Genomic DNA, 18045 nt, shown 5'->3' on the forward strand with positions numbered 1-18045 from the left:
AGTTCTACATGTGTTCCATTTTTGAAAAAAATTTTTTGGGAGTGTAAATCCGACGGAAGGACTTTTGTTTGGCTTTTATTAAGTCAAATGACACACTGCAATGAAAAAAATCAAAAATGAGGACATTTCTACAATGTTTATATTCATAAAAAGTTTTTGTCTCTCGAAAAAATGCTCCTGGTCAATTGGAGTTTTTTTTAGTCTCTCCTATCACCTATAAAAATAGGGTATTCACTTTTGACAGCCTAAGGATTGTTTTTTACGTTGTCAGTTTCTCGTAACATTTCTCAGAAATTTGAATAACATTGAGTAACAGGTTTGGGCCATACAAACAGAAGTAGAATTGAATATCTGCTCAGTTAAGGTTCGAACCAAAATGTAGCTGGTGCTCAAAATGTACCTGTCTTTTGAACTTTCGTCCGTATGCGAGCAAGACTCATATGATAATGTTTTATAGAAATTATGTGATAGCAACATGAGGGGTTCTGGTCAAACGTTCAATTGTTTGTGGACACGTATTCTATTTTTTGCCTTTAATTTATGACTTTATTGGCACTTATGAAAAATTGAATATTTCGCATCTGTCGACCACAATTAGCCCCTACTTAAACAGTCTAAGATAATAACGATATCGCCATCCGGGATGAATCTAGCATAGCGAGGCTTAAATATTTATTTCTAATTAGAATGTAACACTCTTTTGATATGCAGATTCATTTTGATGAGCACTTTTGTCAGAAATTTTTGAAAGAACATTTCTGGAAGAACATTTGTGACGCCGACATTTTTGACATAACTCGGCGTGTAATTAAAGGAAAGGTTCGGTGTTAAATTGGCGTGATAGCCAAGAGGTAAGGTGCGTGAATCACGCGGCAATGATTGAGAGTTCAGTCCCTTGCCTCCGTGAAGTTGTCTGTGTGAGAATGAGCTCTTACTTAACCATAGCTTCAGGTTGACCATAGCCTGACCAATGTTGGCTGCAATATTGGTACCACGTGAAAGTTTCAGACGCAAAAAAAGTGGCCATAGTCATCAATAAAATGAGCAATGCTGCTCATAAAAAGAAAGGTCTGAACTGTGGGAAATAACAAGAAAAAGAGCAGCTGAGAACAGGCCGCAGTAGCCTAATGCTGTCCCGCTGCGATTACGCAGGAAACACAATCAATATTATTATAATTATACGGTCGCCTGATACAAGATCCGAAAAAAATATGGAGGTTGTTTCATACATCAATTTTCTAGTGCTCAATTTTTCATGCTGGAAAGACGTTTTTTCTTCGAGATATCAAAATAGTGGTTTAAATTAGGCCCGCATGCTGAGTTTTGTTTTTCAAAATGAAAAAAAGTTTTCGAGAAATGACACAAATTTGAAAAAATTTCAAGGTTTTCTAAAATTGATGAAATTTTCGATGTTTGATTTTTCAGTGCACAATACGGACAGAAATTGAACGGAAGCTTACGAAAAAGAGTTATGAAGAAAAAGTTTTTAGACAAAAATAATTTTTTTTGAAAATATTCCGCAAATTTGTATGAACCGAACTAAAAATTTTTTTAAAAAAAATTTAATAATTGGAAAACTTTTTCAAACAATCCGGCTAACTGTTTTTTTCTGTCGATGAAATTGGACCTATTTTCAAAATCTGTGTTCAAAATTTCATTCAAAAAAGTAGTTAGCTCACGGTTGGCCGTACAATGATATCCCGGATACCCTCAGGGCGCATCATACACTTTATCATTGTATGACGCAACCTCAATAATAATATTTATTATTCTTAATATTATTATTATTATTATTATTATTATTATTATTATTACTATTATTATTAATATTATTATTATTATTATTATTATTATTAATATTATTATTATTATTTTTTCTGAAATTTGTTTTTCTGAGATTGTTGTTGTCACTTGAAACAATATCAAATATTGTTATTCAAAAGAGCTGAAAACCGTCTTCCACAAAAAGCCTAATACTTCTTTCCAGCAAAGTTATCAAAAAACATGCCACCCGTATACGCTGTCCTAATTTGACCATAGTTCGGTTACTATATTTTCTTGTTTGAGTTCAAGTGGCTAATAAAGATAATACAGAAATTTTCGCCGGCCACGGAGAAACCATGAAAATTTTTTAAATAAATATTGTTTATTCTGCAATGCTAATGCTCTAACACTTCAGGATAAATTCAACCCGATCTAAAACCATCTATGGCTCTAAAATTTGAAAAAATTTCAAAAATTTCAAAAATTGATGAAATTTTCGATGTTTGATTTTTCAGTGCACAATACGGACAGAAATTGAATGGAAGCTTACGAAAAAGAGTTATGAAGAAAAAGTTTTTAGACAAAAATAAATTTTTTTGAAAATATTCCGCAAATTTGTATGAACCGAACTAAAAATTTTTAAAAAAATTTAAAAATTGGAAAACTTTTTCAAACAATCCGGCTAACTGTTTTTTTTTGTCGATGAAATTGGACCTATTTTCAAAATCTGTGTTCAAAATTTCATTCAAAAAAGTAGTTAGCTCACGGTTGGCCGCGGGCGTATCATACAATGATATCCCGGACACCCTCAGGGCGCATCATACACTTTATCATTGTATGACGCAACCTCAATAATAATATTTATTATTCTTAATATTATTATTATTATTATTATTATTATTATTTTTATTATTACTATTATTATTAATATTATTCTTATTATTATTATTATTAATATTATTATTATTATTTTTTCTGAAATTTGTTTTTCTGAGATTGTTGTTGTCACTTGAAACAATATCAAATATTGTTATTCAAAAGAGCTGGAAACCGTCTTCCACAAAAAGCCTAATACTTCTTTCCAGCAAAGTTATCAAAAAACATGCCACCCGTATACGCTGTCCTAATTTGACCATAGTTCGGTTACTATATTTTCTTGTTTGAGTTCAAGTGGCTAATAAAGATAATACAGAAATTTTCGCCGGCCACGGAGAAACCATGAAAATTTTTTAAATAAATATTGTTTATTCTGCAATGCTAATGCTCTAACACTTCAGGATAAATTCAACCTGATCTAAAACCATCTATGGCTCTAAAATTTGAAACACATTGCTAAATATCAACCCCAGATAATCATTTCTGCTCTGTGAAATGAACGGAGGATTTGAAAAGCAAAATGATATTTAAAATGGAGTTTTGATTGTACAATTCGAAGCATTTGGTCGTTTTTTTATATTTGTTACAATGTTACCCCATGAATGAGAAATTTGAAAAAATGTTAGCAATTATTTGAATTTGTTTAGTGTTCTAGCATGTCCCATATTCGTCTCTTCATTTTAAAAATTTTTTACAACTATAATTTTTAAATTCGTGCTTGCAGCCTATATTTAAATGAATATTTATTTCCTTAAGAGTTATATTCGCCATCATGATTTTTTGAGCATGTAAAATATGAATTATAACCTCCTTATTTTGCAGGCAATCAAGTGATATTTCGTTGATAAATTACTAAGAAAAATCAGGCAATTTTCAATACAATTCGGGAAGAAATTCAGACCAATTTTTCATTTTTTAGGTTTGAGATATTGTTCCCAGCGTTGTTGATTTGATTGTTTTATGAACAGGTAAAATAATTGAAAACCAAGTGATTAAATATACTTGAAACGGTAAAGATTGCACTTAAATTTACTCGCAGAAATTTACTAATATTATTTCAATTATAAAAATAGAGCAGCAAAATCGAATTTAATAAACGCTTTGTTTTCCTAAATGTAGGTAAGGGTTGAAAGCAGCTGAAATGTTTGCACTTTTCGTTCAATTGAAAAATCGTCGTGGATCATGGATCTTTTTTGGTTTTTCCGTAGTAAATAGATTATTGTTGAAAAAGTTCTTCGTTGTAGATCTTGAATTTATTAACTTCAATAAAATTTTAGTAGTTGCCTTTCTTAGATTCCAACAATATAAAATTAAGTAAAAGTTACATAAGTAAAATTTAATAAGATTTTTTTTATTGAATTAGAATTTTCAACGAGCGATTTTTCGATCATATTGACCAATCAGAGAAGATCATTAACGTTCCATGCGTGCATATAGAATATTAAACCTAATAGAATCATCGAAATAGAAGCCTCGCGATTTCTTGTAAGCGAAATATAATTTGAAAGGAGTAAATTTCCAGCTGGTTGGAATTTTACTCTTGGGGGGGATTTTTAATTTTTGAAAAGATCCTTGATTTCTACTAGTTCGTCAGTTCTTCTACAAATTTGAAATTCTCCCGCAGAATTATAATTTGTAAATTACCAGTTCTCAACAGATCATTGTTATTATAACTAGTTCAATTGGAATCATTGACTTAAGAAGTTCGAGGTATTATTTATGTTCTCGTTCAGCCTTTTTCATTTTGATTTTTCATTTTACCATTTTGAATACCGTATATTTAATATTATTTTTATAAATTGGTGATATGCGTCGAACAGAATGCTGTAGTGAAAAAATGTAATTTTAGGGTGGAGTAAAACAAGAACAGCAGTGAAAACAACATTGTTTAAATTATAAAAGGATCCACTAAGGTTTCAAAGCTCTTTGTTTCGGAAATTGTTTTGACTACAGAAATTGGAAACGAATTAAATTTTTGCCCTTATTTTTCTCGGTTTGCAAAACTATTCCAACCAAAATCTTTGTACTAAAAATATTCATTATTTTGGCGCTAATATTCATAGAAATTTTGATCAGCATCACCCGACACTTTTTTCATTTTTCTCGTCGCGGTTTCAGATTTAGCACCAGTTACTTATATTGTTCTAATTTTTTTGCTGCACAGCATTTCAAATATTGACAAAAAGTTCGCCGCAATTACTCTAGAAATTTTAGATTATTTAGACTATAAATTTTTAACTACATGATAAATAGTTAGCTCGAGAAAAAATTGAGAGAATAATTGAAACAAAAATTTAAGAAAGTTTCTGAGGGTTTTAAAAAATTGCCCTTAAAGCAGTCTTTATTTCCTCAAAGTCAGCGTTCTTTCTTTTCCTTTATCGAATGCACTTACCTCGGTAATTAAGGATTGTTTAATTGAAGATTTTTGAATTGTTCCTCATTCCAGTCTTTTCTTAAGAACAAACTTAGTAACTTAATTAGCTAAATTGTATTTTAGTAAAATATTGTTGAAACACACGACATGCATCTTGCATTGAAAATCAAACAGAAACGTTTTTGCGTCATTTTTAATTCGTTTTCTTTATCATTAAAGAAACTGCATAATATTTAACTTTAAAGAAGATGAAATTGAAATTAAAAGTCAAACTGACGAACGTTAATTTTCTAGACAGCCTGACAGTTGACTTATAGATAATTTTTTTTTCAATTTATTAAAACCAAATGTGTATGAGAGAACGTTTATTTTGTCGTTTTTATTTTTATTGGATTCTTTGCGCTGTCAAAAGATAACATGACTGTTTCAATCTAATTGTCAATTTTGTCATTAAATGTTGTTTATATGGTATGCAGAATTTCAAAAAGGTCATGTACTATAACTTGAAAACGGCACTAAGCTAGTAACCGGTTGTAAAAAAAACCAGCCCATTATTTATTTTCTATGTTCAACTGCTGATTGCTCCAATATTTGCACAATCTGGTTAGTCGTGTGGGACCTGATAAACAATTCAGAATTATGTACCAAGAACCATTTGTCTCTATTCATTTTCTATCTTTCAAGTTACAAACGCTCATAATTTTTTATCCGTTAAATTAGTTTTCAAAAAATCTAGTCCGAAAACACTATCCAATTATAATTAAGAAATATAATTAGAAGCCAAAAATCCCAAAAAATTTTATGAAGGATGGATGGTTTTAACTTGTAAAACCAGTACAATGGTGTGATGTAGTATGGTGGGAATATGCCTGGGGTGTGATGCACAATCAGCTCTGAAACGGGTTAAAAACAGCGTATTTTAGGCTGACAATCAAAGCTGAAACAGGTTTAAAGCAGAATGCTTTTAAGCTGACAAGAGTTATACAATAAAGTTAATTAGGCTGATAATTGCGTGAAAATATTTATGAACCGATCAAAATCAGGATAAAATCAGAAGTAAAAATTTTCTCTGAAAAAAAAAGACTAACCAGTGTACATTTTGACATGAACGGAATCTGTACAATTGTAAAAAAAATAAATACAGATTTTGGAATTAGAAAAGTTTAGTACTGCATTGCTCTGAGTGCTCAGTCCAGTCGTTTTTTGACAGGTGAGACACATTTGCAAAATTTTGCGATTTTCAAAAATTTTTTATTACTATTATTTTATTCTGATCAGAAAATACAGAAATCACACAGTATATTCCGAAAAGTATTACAATAAAAACTTGATAAAATTTGTTTTTGGGTTTTGTCGGTACATAATGAGAGGTTAACTACCCTTAGGATACTCTCATTCAGTACTGATTTAAAGTTTTACTATTGAAATATAATGAATGAAAACTGCTTCACTATGGCACTAGGGCCCGGGCACTTATCGTTAGGTTAGCGACTAGCTCATCTTTTAACCCATTTAATAAATCGAGACTTTGAAGTGCAGAAACAATTATTGGGTTTAACCGATGACGAATGAAATGTTCTGCATCGTGTTTCTATTTTACTTGGCCGAAATCAACCCAACACAAGTCCGTTTTTGTCATTTTTTTTTAAAATGTTCGAGTATTCCTGCAGAGATAATTTTTGGTTTTTTTCTGAGTCAATCAAATGTAATTTACCGCAAAAAACTTGAAATTTGAGATTAATTTTATTTCAAAAAAGGTTTGGCGTGATTCGTAAATTGACTAAGCGTGTGCTTATTATAGAATAAAACTGGTATCAAGCGCGACCTTCAAATTTTTAAGCTTTCAATTCCTAATCGAGTCCCTGAGTCCCAAAAAATAGTTTTTCGAACCGATAAAAAAGACTAAATTACATGCTAACTTCGTTGCGTGCATGCACGTGTGCTAAAATCTAACACGAAAAATGAGCTTTTATTAACTGTTAACCACCGTGTTTACGAAAAATTTTAAAATCAGGGTAGGTCAATTTTACATATTGATGAAAGGTCTAATTTAGTAATGAAGAAAAGAAATATTATCAAGTAAAGTGAAAACATCAAGAGCTGTGGCTGCGCATTAGAAACGGCCCCAAGATTCTCAATTTGGTTGAATATCGTAACGACATCAAAAACTTTCATGAAAATTATTTTTAATATGAAATTGAAGTAAAAATAGTTTTGTGAGAAAAAGCAACACTTTTTTCGACAAAAACTCATGGTTTTAATAAGTGAACAGGCTAAATTTGCTATTTGTGCCTTGATGTTTTTGTAACAAGCCATCTGTGGTATCGGCTAACTACATATACTCCTAAAGAATTACAGCTTACAGGACGACTTGAACCTACTATCTCCAGAACCGCGGCTACGCGTGCTACCATTGCACCAAAGCTTTGTTGAAGGAGCAACTTTTTTTAGCTTGATATACCATAATCTGGGGTATTAAAATTTGATAGAATTCAATGTACGTCAGGAGTTTATTACGACATTGCTTGATGAAATGCGTAAAATCTCGAACAGGGCATGGAGTAATTTTCTTAAAAAGAAACAAAGATTTATTGTCGTTGGATTAGAAGGAATCATTGTGTACGCTGATTCTTATAAAAATTAATCAGCAAAGACACAGCTTTGCTTTAAACGTAATCGGAGATAAAATAGTCAGCAACTATTTTGGATTTGAAGTAATACTTTTTAAATCTGTTTTATTTGTATCTTTTCAGAAATATATATATATATATATATATATATATATATATATATATATATAGATTCTTTACATAAGAATCACTTTGGCTCGACTGACATTGTAGATCATCATAATGTGTTGCTTTAAAGCGGCTCAGATTTAATAACCTTGAAAAATGTGGCAAGTTTTGCTTTTAAAAGAACACTTCTGCTTTTTTAATTTTTTTTGTTTTCTGAGCCTGAAAGAAATGAAATGATTCTTTTTCCACAGCTGCATGACTTCTCTACAACATACTCGCTAGACTGTTTTCGTTTGTAAATTGTGACCTTTTTCAGGAAAGTTTTACCGGTCTGTTTTTCAAAACTTCGAATCTATTTGGATTGTAATTAAACGATAAAACGAGGAGTCGCACGAAGCATTTTTCGTGACATCAATTTTTCAATAAATTTACATTTTATCTGGACAAGCGTTCTATTGATTGCTTCAACGTAGTTCGATAAGCTGATTGTAGCCAGTCTGGTAGGCACTAAAAATAAAATAATCTGGAATTCAATCTTGAGGAAGTTAATGAAAGGCCTTTTTTTAAATTGCATCCAAATTAATAGAATATGTGCGAAAGTATAAACTTGCGTTAAATTTTTTGGAAAACATACATGAAACAAAACAAAAAATATTAACTACCGTGTTTTAATAGACAAAATGTTTGTGTTAAAAGTTTGGAATTTTCATTGATTGTTACTTCCCTTTCGACTAAAAATTATGAAACAATTTGATGAAATCTGCAAGTCCATGAAATGCTTGTTTTACACTCTACAATAATAGATCAAAATTAATTGATGCATTTCAAGGTGTTAAAAAAATTTGAATTAATTTAACTATTGAATGAATTTGGGTATTGAATTTTGTTTCAATTTACGAGGTAATGATGGAACCATGCGTCTCCAAATAGTATGCGAGATTATAGAATTCTACATTTACTTTATTTACAATGTCAGAAAAGCCATTTTTGTGTTGAATTCATTCAGGAATACATTAAGGTTCGTGAAGTGATTGATTTGCATTGCGAACTCTTATATTTTTTCCTCTACTTAATTGTCAGCTGTGTTATAAATAGTTTCGTATGAGAAATGTTCATCATAGAAACAACAGTTCTTTTCTTATGCCTTCGGTTCTTTAATTAATAAAAAAAATGCTTAAATTCTACCATTCCATTCTGTGAAATATTGAATTATATTCCTAAAACTGCACTGCTTTTTAATAATACAGTGCCTTGTAACTTCCAGGTCTTACCCACCCCCTCATCCTTATGATCCGATAACCTATAGCGCCCCTCCATCGTGGTAAACATACCATAACGGGGGGCTATGGTTTCATGGGAGGGCTAAAATGGGAAAGACCCCAACTTCCAATATTATCATCGTACAATTTAAATTCAAACATTTCAAAAATAACATTTCAAACAATTTAAATTCACACATTCAAAAAATTTCAGTGTATATGTGGCCATTTAAAACCCGATTACGTGGACGCACTCTTAATGAAGAGTTATAAGGAATGACACAATGGTTACGTAACTCTGCTTCAAGTCACAGAGTCACGCAACCTGCTTAAAACACGAAATGCGACGTTGTAAAATGACGAAAGTCGACGGAAGTCAATTTCTAGCTAAGTAGCAACTTCTGGCATTTTAACTTCTGGAACCGCGTACTTTACGGCATTTTAAAATGTGAACGTGAGTGTTTTAAGTAATTTTTGTCTAACTGTGGTCTGTAAAAAGGTGATTTACATGCAAAAAACCTAATTAAAGGTATCATATTTCTCTAAGTAATTGAATTGTGATCAGAGAAAAATATGAAGTCGAAATATTCTACATTTGAATATGCAAAAAAACAGGGCAACTAAAGTGTATTTTTTCAATCTGCTTTGCCACATATCTTGTCTGTTTTTATAGTATGTACAGGTCGAACCATGGAGCTATTTTTAAATTGCTTTCACTAATCAATAAGAGAATAAGAGCTGATTTAGGGAAGAGAAATAAGCATGCAATCAGACAACTTACACCACTAAAAATATTGAAATGACCATATATCAACTATTATAAAATGTCATAACATTTGAAGCAATTAATACGGAGATCATAATCGGTGACGTAATCAATGTCTCTTTCTTATGACCAATCAGGTTGCTCGAAATTGGAAAGTCAAAAATTAAATCACCTTTCACGGCTTTTATGGAAAAAATAAATGTTAAAAAGATTAATATTTTTACTGCTCCCCCGTCAATTAACTCCGAATATTTCACCTCTCTGACATTTCACATGGAGTTAAATTCTCCTTACATAATTGGTTTTATTATTTAAAATAAAGGATACGTACGGTTTTGGGTAAATATGTTAAGCATCCATGCCCAAATATAGAGATCGAAGGGTTTGGGGAAAGGGTTTTTACGTAAAAAATGGTGTCTTTCCCATTATAAACCCCCCCCCCCCCAGCTTAGTGGTCAGATAACCTATAGCTCCCCCATCATCGTAATTATAACATAATCGGGGGCTATAATTTCAGGGGCGCTATAATGGGAAAGACCCGAAAAGTGTGCGGGGTGAAATGGTATACAAGTAAAGAGATATGACGTTAAATGGAGGGGTATGTTAAATAGGGAAGGGATGGGACTGTGGTTATTAAATGAATATGGGTGAAAATAAATCGAATCATCTATTTTTACCAAACATGACATGGCCAGTGAAGGCAACACATTAAATTTTTAGCCCGATTTTTTTCTTTATTTTGTTTCTAAGCCACTTTAGTGGGTGGGGTGCATTATATGCTAAACTGGTGCAATTTTTTCAATCGATTTATTCATCATAGGAATATGAGTGGTATCCTAAATTAGAAAACCCTTCCAGCGTTAGAACTCAAAGTAAAAAAGATTTTTAAATTTTATTTTATTTTCGAGCAGTTGCCGAGGTTTAAAATTTGTTTGAACATTTAATGTTTGACGTAACTTTGTTCACATTTAGCGTCAGGTTTTATCAATTAGGTTTTTTAATGAAGTTGTTAATTCAAAGTATGGATTGAGCGAAGCTTAGGAAGAAATACGCGTTGTCATTAGACGCGCAGCTATTGTTGCAATTTTCGATCTCATCATTGACTTTATTTAAAAAAATCAGAGAACTATTAAACTCTGCTGACACTTTAATCTTGTTTTTCAGCGCACAACTCCTTCTGACTGATGAAAGCTCCTATCTGTTTTTTAGTGATTTACAAATCAGGATGTTTAGTGGTTTTATATTTTATATTTTAAAAGTTCTAATACTTCTAGTTTTCAAAAAAAAATGGTTAATTCTCCATAAATTTTTCTTTTGTGAAGTTTTGTGACAATACTACAATAATGACAGGAACTATTGTTGTTGAAATAAGGGCGAAATGGTCATAATCAAGTTATCATTGATTATCTTATTGTTTTAAGGTACATGAAATTATTTTCTCTCATTTTTTGTAATTTTTGTTGTCTGCTTCTCTTAGTTGTTCTTTTTGTTGTCCTGGTTTATTCTGATTAACCGCCTCATTGGCTTCTTGGCAAAATATAAATGGATATTTTAATGCATTCAGCTTTCATCTTAAAGTTCTTGACATTGAATATACCTTTTTTGATAATTATCAGTTCATTTTCGAATTTGGCTTGTTTTGTTCTTAATGTTGTCAATTTGTAACTTAATCTCATATTTGGCAAGTGCTATTTGGTTTCTCGTGAAACAAAGATTAATTTTTTTATTGGTTTTGTTTTTTAACTGATGTTTAGTGATTGGACACTATGCGTTTTCATGAAAAAAGGGTATGAGTGTTTGATACTGGTCAATATCTGTTGTGTTTTCTTTTTTGTCTTATCATTTAGTCTTTTTAATAAAAAGATCTCATTGACTTTAAAATACGAAAAGGACATAAATATAATTTTTAACTAATGGTTGATTGTTTTAATGTCTTCAACACTTTTCGTATTATATTTCAAATTTGTAACTTTTACATTTATGTGTTATGTTCTGGGATTCCTATGACTTAGTCTCACTAATGACAAGCACCATTGTACTTCTACGGAACTATATGAGAAAGTACCTGTTTTTTTGAAAGTTAGTAGTTTTATGACTTTTCAAATTTTCTGTTGTAAAAAAATCAATGGATTTTTTCAGTTTTCCTGTTTTTTTTTTCGTTTTGTAGACCTATTACCTAGTCTACTCAAGGACAAGTCCCGCCTGCTTTTAGTGAAGGACAAGTAAATTTGCATTGTGTAGGATTTCTCAGATGATATTTTGAATTTTCTAGCAATAGATTTTAAAAACAGATTTTTTATTTTTTTTCGTTTGTCTTGTGTCGTAGTTTCAACAATAGCCATTCCCATTGACCTTCAAATTCAGCATGGCTTTATTTAAAAGTTTGAGTTTGCAACGGTTTTTTTTTCTCTCAATCATCGATTATTTTCGAACGGCATATGATTTATTCAAATTTTTCTGTCTCCTTGTCATTTGGTAGAATTAACTCAAAATTTCAGATGATCTCGGTTGGATCATTATGCGCTAACGCATATTACCGAACCTCCTTGTTAATTTTAGGCTACAATCGGACAAGTGAGGAGTTGTCATTGATTTGAATAATCCTCTCGTCAGGTGCCAATTCTTCAAATTATCACTTAACTGACACACTAACCAGTTTTATAACTTATAAATACTTCTGTCAGTATTACCAAAACATTCACGAAACGTTCTTCTATATTTGGGTAACCATTTCCCCAATTTTTACCCAGTTTTGGACCATAAGTTTGAAACTATAAGTTTGGGCCAAACAAATTTTTGGCTCGATTTGCAAGTTGTAGTAATATTATTTCAAATATATCTTATCTATTTACCCACAATGTTAGTGAAACTTTTGTCCTAAATGTCGTAAATGCTTCAACTCTAAGCTCTGCAAATGAATTTGCGAATTAAAATTTGAGATTTTAAAGTTCGGCTACTTTTATCTTAAAATTTTTGACACTATCTTAGCAATTAAATAAAATAACATTTGTTTTACCATAAGCAGAGCTTACTATTGGGCTATTTCGTCTGCTATTTTATCTGTTCACGAGACGAAAATTGATTAGCCCAGAAATATTTTCCCTGCGGCCATTTTGCCCGTATTTATGATCAAGTTACTATTTATGGTTTATTCGAGCATAAAATGTATCAATATTTATGGAAATTTTGATTATCCGTTTTTAATAGATCTTTAGTTTCTGATAAGCACACCAGCGGTTATTATCGTATTCAAGTTATGCTTTGTTTACTGAACTATAATATAGGTTAATTGACTTTTTATACCAAATTTTACCTTTTCATTACTTCAAAACTGACCTTAAAAGTCCTAGGAAAAAGTACAAAAAGCTATAATACTGAGTTAGGTTGTTCAGCTACTTCGACAAGCACCCCTTATTATTTCAGAATTATATCTCTATATCTTCAAATACTGAATTAGAATTGTAAGTTGTTTCCCATTAAAGATGTTACCCGTCAACAACTCTAGTAACTTCCATAATTCATCGTCTTCTGCTGGGGAAGATATGGATTTGGCTTATAACGTGACTGCGTTTGACATTAGTATTATAGTTATAAGAGTGGTTATAACTCTATTTGGGTTGCCGGCCAATGCCATGGTCATATTTGTGGTGTGCAAGTACAGCGAAATGAAGACTTATTCCAACATATTCTGCGCCAGGCACGGGATTATTTTCTACTTGGACGTAAATGGGGGGGGGGGGGGGGGGTTGATTTATAGCCACAGAGGGAATAGAATAAATAATCAAAATAATTTGGGTTTCGGAAGGGGTTAATAATTTCGCCTATTTTGATAAGACTACAATTGCCATGTAATCATCAATCACATCAATTAAAAATTCCATCACAAAAAGTGAAGAAAATTGTTGAAAATGAACATTTTATGATGCTTATTATGAGATGATTATTGTTGTCACCTCACTTTTCCTCCAAATAATGTTTACTAATCCAAAATATATAAAAAATGCAACTAAAATCTTCTTGTGAAGAAAATCTATAATTTCAGAAGGTCAGAAAATTGGAAAAAGCGTCTCCGCACTCGCTAATTTTTTGTCAAATGAAATAATACCAAAAGCTCATTCATTTCTCTCGAATTTATATTGCTGTAAAATCAGAATGTAACAAAATCTGCAAAAAATTCAAATTGGGTTTAAAGTTTTCATTTATCATAGAAAATGTGATTGAGCACTAAGTATTTTTTTTAAATGAGACTTATTTTGATTACCTTCTTCTAATGACCTAGATTTCTCAAATTTCACAAAAATCTTATAGATCACTTAAAAAATCCAACAGGACACGTCCTGAACTGCAATTGCCGTAAAATGAATTGAATAAAAAATAAAAACAGAACCTGACATGAAGAACAATACAGGCGGAACAAAAAACTTTTTGTTTTGAGGCAGAAAACCAACATTTTTTATTTAAACTTAGCAAAATTGAACAGTAAAATGGCAGCCAAAAAAATGTGATAGCAATACGAAAAACACCATGTGGCAAAAACAGTAAAAATTTTGAAAGGATTGGCGAAAATTAGAAAAAATTTCCCCAAAAATTCTAAAAAAAAATTTTGTTATTTTGTTTCGATGTCTTGTTAAAACTGTTGCAATATCCCAGCTGCACGCTTCCAAATTTTTTGCCTTTGTACTAAGAAAACAAAACTTCATTGATAGTTTCAATCGTTTCTTTCAATACCAATGTTTTCAAACTGCACCTCGCCAAAACTTATAAACATGCAGTCTAGTGAACCCTGAAGAACATATAGGAGACATAGAAAATGTGCAAATGCTTAAAAATTAGAAAAACTAGTCCATTAAAAAGTTATTGCAGGCGCTGAAAACAAATTGTATTTAATGGAAACGCATCAATCAATTAATTGCAAGCTATTAATTTATCTGGCGCCTAAAATTCACAAAACTGGAAAATTGGCAAAAATTTTCGTAAAATTTGCTACAATTTCTTCTTTTTAAGTTGGTCTCATACTCATGCCTCGAAAGCAGGCACGATAAAGATTATCAAATGTAAAGGATGACTTTTAAACCTGATCAAGGTCGTTTTAAGAGACATTTGTCCAAAAAAAATTAACAAAAACATAAGGACTTGAAAAAATCCACTTTATTGGGCTCAAAACTTAAGAAAAAAATTTCAATCTGATTTTCGGCCCCCTAAGCAATTTAGTTAACTAGCACGTGAAAAACTAATATGCCTAGCTTAGGAACTGTAATGCATTATTTTGCTTGCTTTACAAATCTTATTAAAAAACACAGGGTAAATATAAAAACCAAATTGTTTGGATTGTTGAAAAGCAGAAGACACACTCGCTGCCTTACATTCATTTTAGTTGCAGTTGAAATACCTCAGAAGATTGCTATACGTACAACCAGTTTTATGCCTTTGTCCCCTTTGCAGAAATGTGGAAAACTTTTTTTCTCCGATTTGTGGCAGACGTAATTGGGGAAAAGATTAAGGAAGAATTAACCACAACCAAAAAAATATTTCTAAATTTTTTCAAAAGCTCTAAGTTGATACAGTTTTTCATTTCTCGTTGATGAGGATAAAAAATTCAATTCGCTCTGGCTTTGGAAGAGTTTGATATAGCTAAGTTGAGTTCAATAGTTGATAAACATTGTCGACAAAATATCTGTGGATATCAAAAAGTTCATTTGAAATGATAATTAGATTTGAATGTCTTTTCTGATAGGCCCTCAATAAAATAAATTCTCTGCATGAGATTTACTCTTGAAAAAATTGACCTGAAAACACAAACAAACTGCCAATAAACCTTCATCTTAGATGACCGATAAAAAGTTTAGCTGCCCAATAAATCAGAAAATGATATTCACAAAACCTTTTTTACACGGGAAAATTCATTGACTTTTTCATAGAACTGCGTCCTATCAAATTTCTTTCATCATGCGATAGATTGATCAACATTAGAATCTGGGTTACAAATTCATGTGATCATGTACTTATGTATTTGCGTCTGCTGTTGCTGGTTTCCATATGTTACTGTTTCCAAATTCGCTCTGTTTTTTTTCTGCCCCGTTTTGCACCTGCAGTTTTCAATAAACACCAATTTAGAAAAAAATCTTTAATTTTTTTTATAATGCTCTATCGTTAAAAGTCTAGATCTTGAAGAATTTTTGATGTTTATGCTTTCAAGTTTTTTCGACCTTAATGCAGTTCATGAGATTTTTGTACGCGCTTTTCATCTACAAAAGTCCTTTCAAAGTATCCTTCAAAAGTCTCCGAGAATTAAAAAATTTTCCTGGATTGCTTGTTTTAGTTTTGTTGTTTTAGTCCCCTGTTTGACCACCAAAGTCACGTTAGTCTCAATAAAAGTTGACTGCAAAAGTTTCGAAGATGCCATATCTATTACAATTGAAAATTCAGCTTCATCTCAAACGACATGAAACAATCTGAACTGGATATGAATTTAGGTTTTTTAAATCCGCTTTGCTTTGTGAATCAGAAAATGACTTCTTCTATAGATGGCATCTAAAAAAACTGTCTAATTTTTTGTCATCCTGAATCATTATAGATTTTTTCCCATTTTTTGAAATCGAATTTATGTAGTTATTGGATTACTTACTGGACAGCTTTTTCAGGTGAAAATATAATTGCAATTGTCACTGATTTCGACGAAAAATTGTTTCACCATTTTAATTCGGTAGAAATGAGAGAAAACCTAATATGATTAATAATAATAACATAAAAGTTTTTCGGAATAGTAATTATGGGTTTAAAAACCTAATAGCACTTACTAATATCTCCATTCCTTAGATATTTTGGCACCTGGATAATATCTTAAGTTTTTAAAAACTAAAATCCCGAAAGCAAATTTTAGTCCAGTTGATCTTATTTATGCAGAAAACAGTGACAAAATTTTGATTCTTATTTTACGCTAACAGTGATAGGGCTCAACTGAAAACAAAAAAGATCTTTCTTTTTTTTTAACTTAAGTGTAAAAGTGTCGAAATTTGTAGCGCGCGCAAATATAGAATAGGAAACTCATGCCTGGCACCAAATGTCTATAGTCTGGCAGTGACAGACAACTTGACTCTGCTGCATGATTTGATATTCTCAATACCCTCTCAGTTCCTGACCAGTGCCTCTACAGAGGACATCTCGATTGAACGATGCATGTTGATGAGTGTGGGTAACATCCTCACAATCGGAGCTGGATTCCACCTGGTTGTCATTGCATTTGACAGGTTCCTCTTCATCAACTTCCCATTCAGGTGGGTTATGATACAACCCGCCCCCCTCAGGAATAACTACGGAAATAAACCCCATGTTGACATTTATTTTTAAACCTTTAATTTATTGAATCTATGAAATGTAAATTCAAAATTTTGAAAATTATATAACCATAACAAAAAATTTTGGATAAACATTTACATTTTAAGAATCAATTTATAAACATATGAATAATTTGGTTCTTAAACTACTAGTTGCGATAATTTGTTAAGGCTATAAACATTTGGTCGTGATAGTTTGTTAAGTTGTTTCAGCTCCACATCAAGTCCCACGGTCCGCTAAAGCATGGCCAATTTCTCTAAATGCAAAGCTCTTTCACGGTCAACAGGGTTTTTTTCGTAGTTGTTTTTCCTCAAACCGAATCAGGCACCAGATCTATATGATACGACACAATATTTGCTCCACGATTCAATACTTTCGAAACCAAAATCTTTCATAATTTCAAATTCAGTCATCTTTCGTTTTAGTACGTGTGAATTTTGCTCGAAATAATTCAGATTTTTGTTGAACACGCCCCAGGTGGAGAGGTCAGAGGTCGGCTATAAAAAAATAGAAATACAAAATTGATGTATAATTGATGTAGGGGGGGATAATTTTTCTATTTTTGTTACCTTGTCGCGACCAAGAGTGAATCCGACACGAAGTCTTTTTATAAGTCGACATCTCAAACTATGTCCCTCAAAATTATATTCAGAGCAATTAGTCTAAATGCTAATTGCAAGCTACTTGTGAAAGTTAATTCACTTGAAAAAAGAGTGTTTAGAATAATTTAATTTGGTTATAAAAAATAGAGTTCCCATGCAGTGTCTCCCCGTCTCGATTTTTTAATCCCGGTAGCGACTGTTTAATGAATCAATTAGAAGCACCCTCTTTTTAGTGAAAGAAACGTACTTTCAAAGAGCGTGACCGGGATCTACAGAACAATTAAAAGCGCTAACTTGAATTCATGATTGGTTTCCGGTCTTCGGTAATTTT

The 18045-nt window shown here is 31.6% G+C and overlaps 1 protein-coding gene across 3 annotated transcripts in view; it reads left to right on the forward strand.

Moving 5' to 3' along the window:
* Positions 1 to 18045, forward strand: part of LOC142336477 (adenosine receptor A3-like) — a 72587-nt gene that overhangs the window by 25631 nt on the left and 28911 nt on the right. For 2 of the 3 annotated variants that reach the window (XM_075385350.1, XM_075385349.1), the window contains exons 2-3: positions 12337 to 13474; positions 16848 to 17051. In XM_075385350.1, the coding sequence (XP_075241465.1) occupies positions 13260 to 13474; positions 16848 to 17051 (419 nt within the window). In that variant the 5' untranslated portion in view covers positions 12337 to 13259. Of the gene's footprint in view, positions 1 to 5019; positions 5037 to 12336; positions 13475 to 16847; positions 17052 to 18045 lie in introns of those variants that run through there. The other variant, XM_075385351.1, reaches the window with a different exon arrangement.

Source organism: Convolutriloba macropyga, chromosome 3, assembly GCF_964194025.1.
Source record: "Convolutriloba macropyga chromosome 3, txConMacr16.3, whole genome shotgun sequence".
Taxonomy (NCBI): domain Eukaryota; kingdom Metazoa; phylum Xenacoelomorpha; order Acoela; family Convolutidae; genus Convolutriloba; species Convolutriloba macropyga.